Source organism: Diabrotica undecimpunctata, chromosome 8 (assembly GCF_040954645.1).
Source record: "Diabrotica undecimpunctata isolate CICGRU chromosome 8, icDiaUnde3, whole genome shotgun sequence".
NCBI classification, from domain to species: domain Eukaryota; kingdom Metazoa; phylum Arthropoda; class Insecta; order Coleoptera; family Chrysomelidae; genus Diabrotica; species Diabrotica undecimpunctata.
The window spans coordinates 109,740,817-109,759,545 of record NC_092810.1 but is presented as its reverse complement, the minus strand read 5'-3'; the positions used below and the strand labels follow the sequence as shown (position 1 = coordinate 109,759,545).

At 36.0% G+C, this 18,729-nt stretch overlaps 2 protein-coding genes across 2 annotated transcripts in view; one reads left to right on the top strand and one right to left on the bottom strand.

The window, feature by feature from the left end:
• The window catches only part of gogo (thrombospondin-1 like protein golden goal), a 112,281-nt gene that overhangs the window by 52,142 nt on the left and 41,410 nt on the right, over positions 1 to 18,729 (top strand). The gene's annotated exons all lie outside the window — the stretch shown is intronic.
• Positions 260 to 14,199, bottom strand: LOC140448523 (cilia- and flagella-associated protein 157). The gene is made up of 3 exons (XM_072541607.1): positions 14,018 to 14,199; positions 8,954 to 9,222; positions 260 to 1,682 (listed from the first exon to the last, which is right to left on the bottom strand). The coding sequence occupies exons 1-3, from the start codon at positions 14,152 to 14,154 to the stop codon at positions 415 to 417; spliced, it is 1,674 nt and encodes a 557-aa protein (XP_072397708.1). The 5' UTR covers positions 14,155 to 14,199; the 3' UTR covers positions 260 to 414.

Below are 18,729 nucleotides of genomic sequence, written 5' to 3'. Positions count from 1 at the left end.
AAATACGGGGTGTTCTAGTTAAAAAAACGTAACTTTGGTCTGCCACCATCTTATGGAACACCCTGTATGATTGTAACCAATTTTAAAATGTGGAGTTTAAAGCTGCCAACAATTTTTGTCCATATCTTTTTTTTGTAATTTTTACTATACCAGATCTACTGAGCTTCCTTACTTCCTCACACCTCACACTAATCAATCACCCAGTATAATATTAATACATATTTATGAAATGTAAAAAAACTCAATAATTTTTGAGTGAGATGTATATTTTATATACAATTTTGATTGGCAAAGCATTAACTAACCATGACTATGTATTTGATATTAGACTAACCGGATTAAGAAAATTTTTAAAATAATTCTTTCTCCGTACATTTATCTTAATAATCCTCCTGAAAATTTTACCAATAAGATTTACTGCTCTGTTTTTGATTCACTATTTGTAATCAATTCTTCGGAACCAGGTTCATCTTCTTTTGGAGATTGAACTTGCTCTACATCAGTAGTTTGTTCGTCTTTGACCGGTTCTTCCTCAGGAATTAAATCATATAAATTAGGCCCATCCTCATCAGAGGATTCTTCTCCTGGCATTTCTTGATCGTCAAAATACAAAACACTTTCATGTTGACCTTCTTCTTCGCGAAGTTCTCCTTCACTTTGTTCAACTATATCTTCTTCATCTTCAATTTCCGAGTACATCATCTTAGTCTTAGCAATGTAGCCTGTAGCTATGTATTCTTCAAAGCTAGCTCCTGTTTGAGTATCCATATTTCTTCTAACGGGAACTGCTGATCGCAGCTCTACTGGTTTTGGTACAAAACCTAGGTCTCCTCTAGCATATGTAGCTTCAAATAATGAAACAGTTTCCAATGAGGGACAACGTATTTTATGGTCTCTAGCTTTGTTTAATAAAGTCAACAGAGAGTTAAGTAAATTGTCGCGTTTGGAAGCTTTAAATGATATATCACTTTCAATTCTAACAATTAAAGCTTCCTTGATACAACTAACTGCCTCTATCATTATTTCGTTAAGTCTTTCATTTTCTTCTTGTAAATACAAGTAGTCTGTTTGTATAGCAGTTCTATCGCATCTAACATGGTGAAGGTTTTGTTCCAAGATTCTTTTATCGTGTTCGGAACATGTTAATTTTTCTGTAAGATCTTTAACTTGTCTACAACATTCTAAATATTTTGTTTCATATTTTTTGTAGTGGTCACGTTGACTTATTAAAAATTCATTGTCGTCTGATAACCTGTCTATTAATTTTACTTGTACTCTTACTTTTGCTAAAGCTTTAGTCTTTTCTGTCTCAAGCAGTTCAACTTGACGATGTAAATTAGAATCTTTATCTTTAAGCTTCACGTTTTCATTAAACAGTTTCTGCTGGTTGTTCAACAGGACATCCAGTTCATTATTAACAGCAATATTCTCTCGAATTACTCGGTGTGTTGTAGCAGCTATTCTTAACTCTGTAGCATCGTGGAATTCTGTGGATAGTTGACGGAGTTTGGCTTCCATATCTTTCTTCAATCGATCTTTGGCAATGATGAATTTTCTTTCTATTTCGTACATTTCCCTCTTGTGACGTTTTTCTTGCGCTTCCATGTCGTTTTCCTGAGTTTCGAATTTTTTCATCAGTTCGTCGCGTTGAGAACGGAATTCCTCCAGGGAATTTAATTTCCCTAAAATAAAATGTTCATATAAAGTAAAACAATACCATTAAAAACAAAGTAGAATAGATTAGACGTAATTAAAAGATTACTCATAATCAAATGAACCTCTGAGTAGATATATTTCTACATATCTAAGTAGATGATGGGAGAGGGACATATCTATCAAAATGGATCCATGCTACGGGGCTTACCGTACTGAATGACGGTAAGACACCTACATTCATGAAAGGTAATAGTAAATTCTTTCTGGACATCATAATGGTTTCAACGTCATTTCTAAACAGAGTCGTAAGCTGGACTGTTTTGGAAGAAATATCGCTCAGCTTAAACAAGTATTTGAGTTTTGAAATAGCTAGATAGAATAGAAATAAACGGAAAAATGGAGATATCAATCTAAAAATGTTTAAATGAGGAGGATTTTGTAGATGCTTTTGGCCTAATATGTTCTAACATACTAGTGGAACGAGCGTCTTGAATATCTGAGGACAAATTGCATGAGAGTAAAAAGGGAGTGTAAGAGGTTAAGAAGAGTGCAAGCAGGAGATTTGAAAGAGAGAATAAATGAATTAAAGCAAATGCAGAATGAATACAGGCATGAGATAAGAAGATCTAAGAGAGAAAGGTGGAGTAACTTGCTTCAGGATTTTGAAAAAGAAATCCGAGGACAGGGATTCAAAATTATCTGTACCGAATCACAGGTGAAAAAGACACCTATCCCCTGCCTGAGGAGAAGAAACTTCGTTTAATACGGGAACTCTTTCCTCGGGTAGAGGATAGGCATGAAAGGGTTACTGGTTTCTTAGAGGTTGAACCTCTTACTGAGTTGAAACCGGACGAGGCTGTTGGACGGATGAAAATCCGAAAGTTACCTGACATAGATACCGGACATAGGTACCGAAGACAGTAAGACTCGCCGCACTGATACCCGAAGGTTTTCCTGAGATCCAACACTGTTGAAAGACGCTAAAGTTGTCCTTATCCCGAAAGGTAGATGTGAAGAGAAAGAGGTGAGATTTCATCCAATTTGTCTTCTTAGTTCGGTAGCTAAATTGTACAAGCAGCTTGTAAAAGGCCGCCTTGAGTGAGAGCTGGAGGAAAAGAATGCGCTGACCGCCCGCAAACATGGTTTTAGGGCCAAAATGTTCACCATGGATGCGGTCACAGATGTAACCTCTTTAGTCACGCAGGATACAAAGAGATGGGTGGCTCTCATTTTGCTTGACGTCAAGGTTGCCTTTAACATGGTATCATGGAAAAAAATCATCTCCAGGCTGAGAGAATTGGGCGTAAGTGAGTAGCTGGTCAACGTGAATGACAGATACTTTACTGACAGGTCCATAAGAGAAAAAGATACCAGCATTAGTTTATCGCAAATTGTTCTGCAGGTTTCAGTACTAGGTCCTATCCTGTGGAATGTCCTGTACGACGAGGTGTTAAGGCTACAGATGCCAAGGGGATGCACTCTTGTAGCTTATGGCGATGATCTCGAAGTGGTTGCGAAGACGAGTCCGAAAACGGACATGGCTAATCTGGTTAACACAGCTCTGCGTTGTATTAGTAGGTGGACTAGAGAGAATTATCTACAGATAGCACCTCAGAAAACTGAGGTGTTAGTTCTCAAAGGCAGCCGGGACAAATACTCTCTTCGCTTTATAGTGGAAGGTGTGGATTGTGTGAACCGGATAAATCGGTTAAGTATCTTGGAGTCTGGTTGTTGGAAGGACTGAGGTTCGGAGTACACATAAAAAAAGACGGTAGAGAAGACGAACCGAAATTTGGAGGCGTTGATACGGCTGATGCCAAACATTAAAGGCACAGGTAGTACCAAAAGAAGGGTGCTAAATGGAGTTTTCCAGTCGGCAGTAACCTACGCTGCCCCCGTATGGTGTAGCGCAATGAACACTGCGAAATACGCCAAACTGATGGAGACTTCGCAAAGGCGAATGCTCCTCAGGGTATCTAGTGCATACAGGACGGTTTCAAATGAGGTTTTGTATGTCATTGACGCGGTGGTACCGATCGTTTTGTTGAGCAAATTGCGAGCGGGGCTTTATGCAAGGAGGATTGATGGAAATATGGATGAGAATGAGAGAGAGAGAACGATAGTGGAGTGACAGAGAAAGTGGGCAAATAATAGCGAAAAGGCAAGGTGGACGAAAGAGCTTATTCCTGATCTAAGACCATGCGGGAATGTATGTTCAGGAAACTAGACTACTTCCTGATCCAGTTTCTGACCGGATATGATAGTAGTAGCACCTTCACAAATAGAATAGGCAAATCTGCCTCGACAGACTGTACTGTTTGTGGGGTACCGGACGCTCTCGCCCACATTTTTAACTGCCAGATATGGGCAAATGAGAGGGGAGACTTTGAGAGGCAAATGGGTTTCGGGCTGGATGAAAGAAACATAATGTTAAGAGGAGAGAAAGAATGGAGAGAAGTACACTGTCTGATTTCTGGGGCGATGAAGAAAAAGGACAGGAGGACAGAGGAGGAAATTGAACTAGGGATCTGAAGTTTATGGTTATTATTTATTAGTTTATGGCTCCCGGAAATATTTTCTAATTTTCGGTGATATGTATAGTTATTTGTAAGTTTTTAGTTTTTTATTTTAGTTGTTTATTGAGTGGCGAGACCTCTACCCTAAACGGTAGTTAAGGTTTTAGCCGAAACACGGGTAATCCAGCACTACCCTGGGAATTTCTGGCCTAGTATCCTGCTCGACCGAAAGATGTCTCCGTGACGTTAGAAGTCTAAAAAGATTTCCCCCACCGTTGCCTGCCAGAATTCAATAAATACCTTCTTAGGCTCTTATTGGAATCTGGCAATACGGTAATTAAAAAAAAGTAGACATATTAACGAAATAATGTAGAAGTACAAAACTTATGACTCATTCAGTTTTATTTATTGCTAGCTATAGGCAAGTAGCACAGCGTGAGATAAGTCATATCTGAAAAGTCATAGCCACCAGGAGAGTTAATATTACATTAAAGTTGGTAGACGGAGAAATAGTCAGCCTATGGTGTTGAGATGTCCATATTTTGAATATGACGGGCACTCTATGCTCCATACTAGGGCATCCTGGACGAACCATAAGGTCTGTAGTCAACACCCCGAGCTATGAGCGGGAACACAAGGTGTATCAATACTCATACTCTTGGCATAAAACCCATACTCATGAAACGCACCTGGCGGATCATAAGGGCCTTCACATTTTACTCTTTATAATAGGATAAGATATAAGAGGAAACAAAATAGGTACATGGAATGTAAGAAGCATGTACGAACCAGGAAAGGGTCACAACACCATAAAAGAAATGAAGCACCTAAATATAAGTATACTTGGAATAAGTGACATGAGAGGGCCAGGGTCTGGCAAAGTAACTATAGTCGATGATATTATTAACTATTGAGGACAATACGATTTAAAACATAAAAATGACGTAGCAATAATTAAAACGAAGGAAACAGATGAAGCTGTAAAAAGCATCGCCCTACTTTCAGACAGACTACTAATGTTACAATTACAAACAAAAACAATAAATGTGAATATATTACAAGCATATTCAACCACGAAAGACTATGACGAAGAAGAAATTAAAAAATTCTCTCAAACATTGAAGCATCTGCAAAGAAATACGAGCTCAATATTGTCATGGGAGATTTTAATGCGACGATTGGCGAAAGGGAATATAAAGATACATATCATAGAAAACTATGGTCTGGGAATATGAAATGAAAGAGGTGATATGTTGGTATTTTTTTGTGTAGAAAAGCAACTAGTAATACCAAACATAATTTTCAAACTTCCGAAGCGTCGTTTTTACACCAGGACATCACCAGCAGAAACACCTAAACGTGTGGTTCGTTAGAACCAAATAGGCTTCATATGTATAAATAAACGATACAAAAATTCAGTATTAGCAGTCAAAACATATCCAAGTGCAGATGTACCAATAGATCACAATATTCTGGTAGGAAAAATAAGACTGAGATTGAAAAAAGTTACAAGAACTAATAAGCAAACAGTTACTATTGATAGAAAAAAATATGTCAAATGATACTGTAAAACAAGAAATTACCAGTATACTAAAACAAAAAATAAAGTTGACATCAAGTAAATATGAATCATATCTCGGACATGTGATGAGAGGCGAAAGATACAACATCTTGAGACTCATAATTCAAGGAAAAGTAGAGGGTAGGAGGAGCGTAGGAAGAAGACGCGTTTCCTGGTTGAAGAATCTGAGAGAGTGGTTTGGTTGCAGCTCAAGGCAATTGTTCAGAGCAGCTACCTCGAAGGTCAGAATGGCGATGATGATTGCCAACCTTCGTCGCGGAGATGGCACTTAAAGAATGAAAAGGAGAAAGATGAATACTGAGAAAATCTGGACGCGAATTAAATATATGTTAAAGACCGTTCAAGAAAAAAAAAACTAAGTGTAGTAAAAACAAGAAGAAAACAAGGGTGGATGACAGAAGAAATACTGAGACTCATGGATCAAAGAAGAGAAATCAGAAATAAAGATAAAAACGAATACAAGAGGAAGCACGCAACAATTAGGCAAAAGGCAATTTCCTAGTAAAGTATGTAATGAAATTTAACACTATATAAAGAAACACGATACATTTCATCTGCACAAGAAATTAAAAGAGATCGAGAATCAAACGGAAACAACTATCCCAAAGTTTAGAAGACAAAAACGGACACAAAATATCAATGAACAGTTAAAGGAATTGAAAAACTACATTTATGAATTATTTGAAGAACAAAGAGTAGAACATTATGCGCCCATTGCTATAACAGGTCCATCTATAACAGAAAGTGAAGTTACATAATGTGCAACACAACCGGCAAAAAATGGAAAAGCACTTGGCGCCGATGAAGTAAGTGCTAAATGTAAGTGTAAGTTTTTGGGAGAAAATGGAATTAAAGCAGGTCTCTTTAACAGAACTGATGACACTGGGATGGTACCAACTGATTGGCTTATTGAAACAATACCAAAGAAACATCGTGCAAAGAAATGCAGTGATTATCGGACAATAAGTATGATCAGTCACGTTTTGAAGGTTTTCCTGCGAGTCATATATAGCAGAACATACACGATATTAGAGTAATGAATTACCAATACTCAATTCGGATTTAAGAGTGGCTTGGGTACGAGAGAAGCCTTGTTCAGTATCCAAGTTCTGATCCAGAGATGTAGAGATATAAACCGAAATGTATAAATCTGTGCAATCGATTTTAAAAAGGTTTTTGACAGAGTCCGACATAACAAAATAATAAAAATATTGAAGACAGCTGGATTGGACGATAAAGATTTACGAATAATTACAAATCTCTACTGGCGTCAAGTGGCAAGAATAAAAGTTGAACAAGAACTGTCGGATGAAATAAATATAAAAAGCCGAGATAGACAAGGCTGTATACTATCGCCTTTACTCTTTAACTTGTATTCAGAAGAAATATTTAAGGCAGCCCTAATGGAGACAAGTAAAGGTATTATTATTAAAGGTGTAACTATAAACATAGTATGGTGTAATAATCTGAATAATCTGAATGACTTACAGATATTAACAAATCGCATAACAGAAGTCAGCAACAGATACGGACTAGCTCTTAACATAAAGAAAACCAAATTTATGACAATTAGTAAAAAACCAATACTAAACGCTCAACTTACAATCAACCAACAGAATATCGAAAAAGTCGAGCAATATACATATCTAGGCACCAATTTAAATAGCCAATGGGACCACTCAACAGAAATTAAACAGCGAATAATAAAAGCAAAAGCAGCATTCGTTAGAATGAGAACCATTTTCAACAGTCGAGACATATCATTAAAAACAAAATACCGTCTATTGAACTGCTACATATTCACAGTTCTGCTCTACGGAATGGAAGCATGGACACTGACTGTTGCATCTATGAATCGGCTCGAAGCTTTCGAAATGTGGTGTTATAGGCGCATCTTACGTATATCCTGGGTTGACAGAGTTACTAATGTGGAGGTCCTGCGTAGAATGGGAAAGAATGTGAAATTCTCATGACCGTCAAAACTAAAAAGTTGGAATATCTAGGACATGTAATGAGAAATCAAGAACGTTACGGCCTTCTTCAGCTGATTCTCCAAGGGAAAGTAAATGGTAAGACAGGACCGGGAAGCAGACGCATTTCCTGGCTTCAAAATTTACGAAAGTGGTATAACACGACTACCACTGAACTGTTCCGCGCTGCAATAAACAAAGTAAAGATAGCCGTGATGATCGCCAACATCCGGAACGGATAGGCACTTTAAGAAGAAGAACTGGAAACAATATTAGATATGCCGACTATGCCTTTGTGCTGGCTAATTGTGGAAAAGACCTTTAAAATCTAACGAACAACATAAAACAAATATGTGATCAGTATGGATAAAAAATCAACGTTAAAAAAACTAAATATGTGATAGTTAGTAAACAAAGCTATATACAGGATGACGGATGAAAGTCGGAGATACCATAATGTCAGCAGGGATCCAACAGTAGAAAGCTGCATAGAACAAGCCCGAACCACTTTTGTAAAAATGAGGAACGTACTCTGCAGCTACGATATTGACCTTCGCGTTAAAATGACATATTGCTATATTTTCCAGTGCAGTGTGTATGGGGTGGAAGCGTGGACCCTAACAGAGGCAATTTTTAAACTCTTGGAAGCCTTTAAGATGTGGTTATATAGACGATTACTAGGAATAATTTGGATCGACAGAGTTAGAAATGAGCACGTTCTTAGACGCCTGAACCAAACAACACAACTGGTCAATATAATAAACAGGCGCAAGCTAAAATATTTCGGTCACATTATGGGACACACTAAAAAATATGAACTTTTACATCTGATCATTCAGGGAAAGGTGCAAGGTAAACGTGGGCCTAGTAGAAGAAGAACATCACGGCTGAAAAATCTAAGACAATGGCATTGAAAATCGACTACATTATTATTTAGAGTTGCGGTCAATAAAGTTACCATGGCGAATAGGGTAGCCAACATGTTATTCAATAATCGACAACGGTCGTGGAACTAGAAGAAGACGGAAAAATAAATGTAAAAATAAAATAACACATATTAACAATAAATATGTTTAAAAAAGATTCATCTTTTAGTCTCATTTTTCAATATGTAACTATTCTATCCTTTTTACAGCGAAAGCATCAATTACCGAATCGTCAAACAATAAAAAAAATAGTTAAATAAAGTTGTCGGCAACTACCTCTATCTTTATATTAAATTTATTTACCTTCCAACAGTTTATTTTCAGAAGTTAACTGATCATGCATTGTGTTATATTCATTCGTCATTTCGATAATTTTTTCCTCGTACATTTGGGTTGTATCTTCTTGTTCCTGTTTCATGGCAGTTATTCGTTCCTCTAATTCAGCTATTTCATTTGTTTTCTCTTGTAAAGTTCTTTTAAGATACATGATGATATCGTTCCTGTCTTCGTCCAGTTTTTCTTTTTCTTGTACCAGTTCTTCATTTTTCTGTTCTAGTTCTTGATTTTGCGATCTAAGGTAAAAAAAATTTAGTATTTATTTTTATATGAATTAAGATTGTGTTTTTTACTTTTATTAATAATAAATTTTCTGTGGAACTAGTTCTGATTAAAGGATAATTAATTTAAATTAGCATAAGTTTATGGATCGACTACAAGCACTTCGTAAAAATAGCTACTTTATTGCAAATACTACTCCATAATAAAATCCCCACGGAAAAATTAAAAAAGGACGCCCAGCACAAAGTTAGATTTAGAAAAATATCAATTATGGATCAAATGAGATCTCAAGAAAAGTCTTGGAACGAAGTGAAGGTCTTAGATCAAAATAAGACTCGATGGCCGTATTTTCATCGCTCATTTGCTGTATTCTAGAAGCCAAAAGCTTCCTGGCTGATATATTATTATTACAGAGAAATACTACGCTACACTTGTACTCAATAATTAAATCGGGATTTTCAAAGTGTAGGTGCAGGAGTTGACATAAAAATTGTTTTTATAACCTTATAAATTTCACAAGAAATCATCAGCATCATCAGCAGCTATTTCATCCATTGTCAGATGTAAGCCTCCCTTAGGTATATCCATTTATTTCTGTTTAATGTTTTTTGCATCCATTCGTTATCAACCATTTGCTTGATGTTATTAGTCCATCTGGTTTGAGGTCTGCCTCTCATATTTCTACTACATATATGTCTCTTGTTTGCTCTTGGTCGCCATTAAATAATTCGCTTCGTTCAACGGTCGTCTTCCATTCTTCCTATGTGTTCTGCTAAGTTTCATTTTAACATGGCAATCTTTTGGATTACATCTGTAACTTTTGTTCCTCTTATTTCTTCGTTAGACTTGCGATCGGTGACCCTAATGTTGAGCGTTCTTCATTCCATAGCTCTCTGAGGCACGTGAAGTTTGTGGACTATGTTGTGGTTAAAATCTCATGTTTCAGTTCCATAATGTTGGACCGGCAGCACATATAGATCGAAAATTTTTGTCTTCAAAGTATTTGGTTTTGATTTAAACACTGTTTGTAATCATGAATGTGTTGCTTGTGTGGGTCCATTTCAAAAGGTAAAAGAAATAATAAATTAGACTTACTCACAATCAATTTAATTTAACTATCCAGATGACCAGTTTCACTTTCTACAATATGCCGGTCGTCTGGATAGTTAAATTAAATTGATTGTGAGTAAGTCTAATTTATTATTTCTTTTACCTTTTACTGTTTGTAATCTTTCGAATGCAACGAACAAGACAGTAAGGAAATGGAAAAGGAAAATGAGAAACGGAAAAATGATTTAGACAAAGAACAAACGGTGGAAATGAATTTGGCAATGAAGCAAGGACAGAGAAGAAAGAGGAGATTGGCAAAAGAAAGTGAAAAGTGGGTTTCCTCAAAAAAGAGATGAGCCCAGAAGAAAAAAATGAAAGATTGACAAAAGAAACGCCGGATTATGTCATGAAGGGTATTATGCCAGTACTGCCATGGAAAGAACCGGAGCAGAGAGAGTATCAAATAGTATTGGAAACTGTTCGAAGGAGGCTGCAGCGCAGTAATGAAAAATATCTCCAAAGGCAAATCCAAAATCGAAAACGAAGACCAGTGACTTTCCAGAAAGGAGAAAAGGTGCTTGTAAGGACGTTACGAGTATCAAATCTCACGGGGGACGTGTGTGCAAAGCTAATGCCTATTTTCGAGGGTCCATACATCATACAAAATGAAAATGGAATAAACAGCTATGTTCTTAGACATGTAGAATCAGAAAAGATATGAGGAGTTTACAATATCCAGGATGTGTACAAATACCATGAATAAAAATAAGAGTATAAATTTTAAGATGGAGTAATAAAAATTTAGGATAGGATAAAATGACTACAAAAGAAAAATTTTGTGTTGAGAGAAAATAATATTTTTTTTTGTTACACTTAAAAAAAGAAAATTTGTATCTCAAAACAAGGCGGGGATTTGTTATGGATCAGTTTATCGATCAGAAATAGAATAAAGAGTTTTTTTATTATTTTAATATACCGCGGGCATATAAGTTAAAATACAACCCTGTACTTATTTGTAATAGTTAGAATAAGAGAAAACATTTTTCCGTGACGGGACCCTGACGAGTTTTTCCGTGAAAGACTGAGTGAATAGTGAAAGGACAATGGAACCCGTATAATTATAGATTTAGGAATAAACTTGTAATTGTATTTTGCGGTGGGCATTTTTCGAAAGTAAATAAGAATTAGATTTAGATATGAGATAACAAGAATTTGGAAACTTATTTCTGTTGAAAAAGGCAAAATTGTTAATGGTTTCTGAAAAGTAATTTGAGTGAAAGTAGTTTATTTGTTTTAAATATCATGTTGGAAATTTTCTAAATTAAAAATAAGTGGGAAAAATGAATGCTTATGATTGGTTAAAAAGGAATGGTGGAAATGAGAGTTGAAAAGGTTATCTGGGAGAGATCGAAAGAATTATTATGTTACCGGCAGACCAGAAGAGAAGACGTGTTTTCGTGTAGTCAATCTGAGTACCAGTGTTTTCGTTTGTTAGTGAAAAAGGTGGAAGCTGAGAGCAGATCAAAATCGAGAAGATTAATACCTCTTTTGAGTCTGCATAGTCCACGAGATATAATTGAGAAAGAAAGGAGAATTTGTGAATAAAGAGTACCGGTCAAAAGAGGCTTGGGCTTGTGTATTCGGAGGAGTAGTTTGCTGGTATGCGGTTTGGATCGATGCTGAGAACGGGAAAGATTTGATGGTAGCAGGACATAATTAATCAAGGAAGGAACTGTGGTTTGATCGAGAGGAGACATCATTGGTGTAAAAAAATAAAGGTCAGTCAAATAATTTGAATGCAAGAAAATTTTAAGATATGCTAAAGATAAAATTAAATATAAGCATACGAACTAAGATTTCAAGTTTCAAAGAGATATTTTTTTTGTGAATAAATTATATTTTTATATGGTCATTTTTTTTAGTAGATATTATTATTAAACAGATCAATAGATAGTTTGTAATTAAAATTAAATTTAGAGTATAGGAGTTTGTTGGGAAAGATAATTACCCACAAAAGTTATTTATTAATATTCATCGTATTGCTTATTGAAAATAAATAATAATTTGTGTGCATATTTATGTTGTTTTAATGTTAGTTCCGTTTCCTGTTCTATCCCGATTATGAGCAACTAGGAGATACTGAACCCACTAGAAGAGATATATAAAGTAAACTGATTAAAGTAAAATTAAAAAGGCACCCTGAGAATTTTTAATAGTAATTGATTTGTATGACTCTGCATAAATTAGTGAATTAATTAATTAAATAATTGAATTAATTAAATTAGTGTTAATTAATAATAAAACATCATAAAGCAGATCACAACAATATATACATATATATGTATATATTTGAATGTCTCTTTGAAAAGAGACACATTAACCAACGTGTTCCACTAGTTCCAATGTTGGGAGATACAGTACTAAACTTAGAACTTGAAAATAAGAAAAATAACAAAAGCTATAGATGCCGTTGAAAGAATATCCTCGGCCAAATGGAGCTGGACCGAATATGATGCAAGACTGATGGATGATACATGAACTAGAAAGAATGGCGATCAAGACAAGAGGTATATCGAAGCAGAAGACGCCCACCGACTAGATGAATGGATGATTATAAAGCGCATCACTACAAATTGGCTGCAAAAAGCTCAAGGTCGAAAGAAGTGGAATAGTTTACGGAAAGTCTACGTGGCAGCATTGAATGTAGGCTAATTGATGATTTTCAAAATTCATAAGTTTAAAGTCAATTTGTCTTATTTCTCGTATGTATAGGTAACATCTATTATCTTGTATACCTACTACACTAGAAAACAAGTAATTAGCACTTAATTATAGTTAAGAGTGTTCGTTGGCAAAAAAAGTTTATAATAGATACTATATACTCTCTACAAACTCTCTACACTCTCTACACATATACTCTCTACAAACTTTTTGTAGAGAGTGTCTATCTACAAACGCTCTGCGACTTTTTTGGTTTTGGGGCTTTTTTCCTATAATCTTTCTGAAAAGCTTTACCTTTTAAGTTTTAACTTAAAAAAGTTTTTTTTCTGATTTTACTAGAAAATCAGAGGAAAATCGCGCCAGAACCAAAAAAGTCGTTTTTCGGAAAACATTAATACAGTAATTTCTTAGAGCTAGATCTAGCATATGTAAAAAAATCGTCGAAATACAATGAACGGTTCAGAAAAAAAAAGCTTTAAAATTATGGTACATTTCAGGTGGTGCGTTAATTTTGGAAGTATATTTTCATTGGTTTTGTTCTGATTAGTTTTTTTCATGTTGGCATTTTAATAAATATTCTGATTAAAAATTAACAGATTCCAAACAATTTATTTTGAATTTGAATTGAACAAATAAATAATTAGCTTTGAACGTAGCTAAATTTTTATAACGTAGGTATGCAATAAACATACAAAATATTACAATTTGACGTTTCAGGGCAATGGAATATAACCTCTAATTTTTACATCTTAATGATAGCGGTTATAATATAATTTTTGGGTCAAATTTGTTAAGGTAGTAAAAATTATTTAATATTTTTGGCGAATGGACATCACCTTTGAAAGGAAATAATGCCAAGCACAAACGCACGCACATTGCACATTTAATATTTCGCGCTCATAGGGCACAAAAATGTTTAATAATAATTTTTAATAATATAAAAACCACAACGTACAAACCGTTATAATTTATTTAAACCGAAACTGTAGACTAAACTATTATTTACTAATTACCTATTTATTAGATTCATTTACTGACCTTAATCTGGCCAATTTTCGATTTAAATCAGTAATAGTTAGCTCATAAAATGTTTTGTCAACTTCTGTTAAAGCATTCGGATCAATCTCTACTTGTTTCTTTGCTTTTTTACCCTTTTTTCCTTTCCCTTTGGCCATTTTAATTTAGTTCTGTTTACCGTGACACTGGATCAACTTGAATGCCATCAGACAAAATGTTTTGTTTCCTTGGTTACCGTTAAGGTATTGATCAAATTTTGTAAGGAATTTATAGTTGGTTATATATCATCGTTATATGCAGTTTATATACAACATAATAAATAAACACATCCTTTTTTGCCTTGCATATATTTGGTCTAAATAGCAATGCCAAAATTATGAATTGATTTTTCAATTTTTTTTATGGCTTTTGATGACATTTTTTTGTTATTTTATTACCTCTGAGAATTCAGTGCTATGTAAATATAAGAGTAATACTGTGTGTTTACGGATGGGATGCCCAAGAGGAGAAACACAAAAAATTTTTTTTCAAAATCTGCCACTCATTTTATAATCAATTTTATATAAATCCCCATACATTTTTGTTCAAGTTCAGCATACACCCGGCTGATAAAGACCTGTAAGGGCTCCTTATCTCAAGGGTTTTAGATGAAGACCACAACGGGGATAAAGGCAGAGAAGAAAAATATTCGAAAAGGCAAATTTGGTAAAAGCGACAACCTCGCTTTTTAATTAAATAGTGACGGTAGGTTTGTATTATGGCTCTTCACTGAGACTACCTGTTTAAAATTGTTATCGATGTACTAACAGAGAAGATAAGGAAGTTCCTTGGACAATGCTCTTGCTAATAATATCGTGTTATAGAGGAGATCAAAGAAATGTTGAGGAGAAATTGGAGGGTTCGAGAAGGGCTATTTCAAGATCGAGTAATTGCTCACAGAATACAGGCTGGTTGGTTTAACTGAAAGCGAATGAGTGGGGTACTCTGTGGCGATGAAATGTGGCTCGTAAAGAAGATTCCGGAAAAGAAGATGGAGGTAGCTGAAATGAAAATGTTACAGTGGATTTTGGGTAAGACTAAAAGGGACAGGATCAGGAATGACTGGATAAGGGAAAGAGCCAGGGTGACTACAGTTTCATAAAAGATTCAAGAACAAAGACTGCAATGGTTTGCTCACGTAAGACGTAGAAATGAAAACTATGTATGGGGGACGAAGGATGCTAGAATATGCTAAAAGTTGATAGAAAGAGAGGTAGAGAAAAATCGAGGAGAATATGGAAGAACTGTGTGGCAGAGGGTTTGAAGGTGAAAGAGTCGTGAACCCCAGACATTCGTTATTTCATAAATTTGGAAATTTTTAACAGCGCATGCTTTTAAACGCAGGTACGAAAGATGAGAGCATCATCAAGTTTGGGTTATCGTGTCCTTGACAAGTAAACGGCGCTAAAGGTGTGTAAAATACCAGATAATTCATAAAGCGTGATTTTTTGATATTTCTTTAAAATATTCTTAAAAATTACGTCATTCATTGAGAGCCGCTTACCATCGTGTTCACCCCTTGACACTTAATGCGTATTTAATTGTATTTGTAAAAAGTGTGATAAAAGAAGCGAGGCTGTCGAATATTTCCTGAAATAAACATCGCATCGAAATCGAACTAGCAGGTAGAGGGGCAAATTTAAAATCTTAGATAAGAACCCCCATTTTTTATTACATTTGGATTTCTCATAAAAAATAACTACCTTTTATAAGGAATATTTTTTTCGAATGGTTGATAGATGGCATTAGAATCGAAAAAATGCGTTATCGTGATACCCTAGGCGTGATATCCTGTTGGCGTCACTAGCCTCTTCTACTCAATTCTGACTCTCACCTGCACGCGGTGAACCCCGGTAACCTGAGTAACTCTGTAGAAGATTATGGTATCCAACCCCAGTGGAAAGCAGCAGAGTCAGAGCAAACGAGAGCGGGAGAAATGGTCCTTCGAGAATTAGGGGGTTGAGCAAAAGGTTAACAAGATCTACTACTACTACTAAGGATTTCCACAGTTTTCACTGTCTTCCTTCACTCATCCGTTTTCTCCAATTTTCCCTGTTATTCCAGTCTCCATCTCGCAGGGTTCTTTTCTCCATAGCCTCGTCGATTTCATCTCTGAATGACCTTCGGGGTCTTCCTCTCTTTCTTCTTCAAATCGGGCTCCATTCTGTGATTTTGTTTATTCAGCGTCCTCTGTCCGCTCTTCTGACGTGGCCGTACCAGGATAGTCTCTTCTCCTCTATATAGTCGATTATGTCTGATTGCACTCCCATTCTCCGCTTAATCTCTGCGTTTTCAATTCTGTCTCATTTTGTAAGTCTACAGCTTCTCCTCAGGAACTTCATTTCTACTGCTCTTATTCTACCTCTATTTCTCTTGTTTATTGTCCAGTTTTCGGACCCATATGTCAGGATACTTCTTGTCAGGGTATTATATATTCTCTTTTTTGTCTTTATCGTAATGTTCTTATCCCACAACACTGAGTTTAGTTGTCTTATAAAGTTTCTTGTTTGTCTCAGTCTGTTGTTTATATCTTCTTCTGTTGTTCCCTGGTTCGATATTATGGTTCCTAAATACTTGAATTTATCTGTTCCATTTATTGGTCTTCCCTCGTCTATCTCTAGGTTTCTCATATCCTTGTTTTCTGTTGTTAGGTATTCGGTTTTCTCTAAGTTTATTTCCATTCCGTTGTTTTTATATTCTCCTTCTAGTTTTCTGAGCATAAAGCTGAGATCTTCTTCATCTTGTGCGATGACTACTTGATCGTCGGCAAAACTTAAGGTGTATAGGTATTCGTCTCTTACTGGTATGCCCATTCCTTCGCACTTTCTCCTCCATGGTTTGAGTGTCTTTTCCAAGAATATTTTAAACAGAGTAGAGGACGTAGCACAGCCTTGTAGAAGTCCTTTTGTCGTCTTAAATGGATTGTAGGCTTTATTTCCACATTTAATAGCTACTTTGTTTTCTTTGTATAGTGCTTTAACTGCTTTTATTAGTGTTTGTCGGATTCCGAGATCATTCATTGCTTCCCATAATTTGACTCTAGGTATTGAGTCATATGCTTTCTTTAGATCAACAAAGGCCAGATGGACCGGTCTACCTTTTGCCATTTTCTTCTCTATCAGTTGTTCTAATGTGTACGTATGATCTAGGCATGATTTTCCTACTGTGAACCCTGCTTGGTCTTCTCCAATTTTTCCTATTATTTCAGTTTCTAGTTTTTCCTTAATAATTTTCCCGTAAAGTCTACCTACCGACGATATTATACTAATTCCTCTATAGTTTTCACATTTTTTCCTGTTTCCTTTCTTATGTATGGATGTGATGTATGCTTGTGTCCATTCCGCAGGTATTTCTTCTCCATTTAGTCCTCTTTCGAACATTCTATGTAGCATGCGGAATAACTTTTCCGTTCCGTTTTTCGAGGAGGTTGTCAATCCTCTACAGGACGCGTCCCCAGGTGGCGGATAGGGGAATGCCTCCTAGATATGGGTGGTATCGGGGAAATGAAATACCCGACGCGGACCAAAACTGACAACAGTAGCGTCTGACCCAGAGTGGGCGGCTGCAAACAGCGTCTGACCCAAAAGGGGGTTGTGGCGTTAGGCTTTAGCAACCTAGCACACTTAAAAAAATCCAAGGGCTAACGAACAATTGGCAGAAATGAAAAATTTTAAAATTAATCCCCGGGTGGCAATCCACACCTCCGAAGGAGGGAGCCCCATCGGATACGGAAGGGGGGCACTTCTGCTTTGAGTTCAACAAACCCGGCTTCGAAACTCAACCGAAGACAAAGACAGAGAAAACTAAGAATCGGCACATGGAATGTGCAGGACTGGAGAACAAAAGCCAGTGAAGTAACATCAGAATTCGAAAAGATGAATCTCGATATCCTCGTCACAACGGAAACAAAAAAGAAAGGAAACGGCACGTAGAATAGGGGAACTAATCCATTGTTGGAGCGGAGTAGAAAAGAAAGACCGCGCAAAAGCTGGAGTTGGAATTCTACTAAAGAAGAAATGGGAAAAATCTATAGACGAGTGGGAATCCATAAACGAGAGAATTGCCAAACTGAAAATCAAGATGTATGGCAGAGAAATTATAATACTAGCAACATACGGTCCAACGGAAGACAGTCCAGCCAATGAGAAAGAACGATTTATCGAACAACTTCAGGAACAAATGGATAAGAGAAAACCTAAACAAGAAATAATAATATAATAATAGTGGGGGATCTAAATGGAAGAGTCGGAAGAAAAGACAATGACAGAACAGTTGGTCCATTTGGAGAAGACACAATTAACGACAACGGAGAAAGATTGGTAGAACTATGTGAAGTAAATGATTTGAAAATTATGAACGGATTCTACAAACACAAAAATATACATAAGTACACATGGACTCAAGAGACAAGAAAACTAAGATCCATTATTGACTACATTATCATGAACCACAAAAGCTCCATCAAAGTGAAAGACACCAGAGTGAAAAGAGGGGCAGAGTGTGGAACAGATCACAAACTTGTGGTGGCATGGATGGAATTCCCCTATATCTGGACAAAACAAAAACATACATCGATTGTTACAACGGGAACGACAATAAACGAAAAGAGGCTCAAATTACATCTATTGCAGAAAGAATCAATAAAAGATTTATACAAAAGAAGACTAGACCAAAAACTAGAAGAACTCAGATAT

Coding starts and splice junctions, on each gene's coding strand:
- LOC140448523 (XM_072541607.1), bottom strand. CDS start 14,154: ATGGCCAAAGGGAAAGGAAAAAAGGGTAAAAAAGCAAAGAAACAAGTA. Junction 9,223..14,017: donor CGAAAATTGGCCAGATTAAG/GTCAGTAAATGA, acceptor TTTTTACCTTAG/ATCGCAAAATCAAGAACTAG. Junction 1,683..8,953: donor TGAAAATAAACTGTTGGAAG/GTAAATAAATTT, acceptor ATTTTATTTTAG/GGAAATTAAATTCCCTGGAG.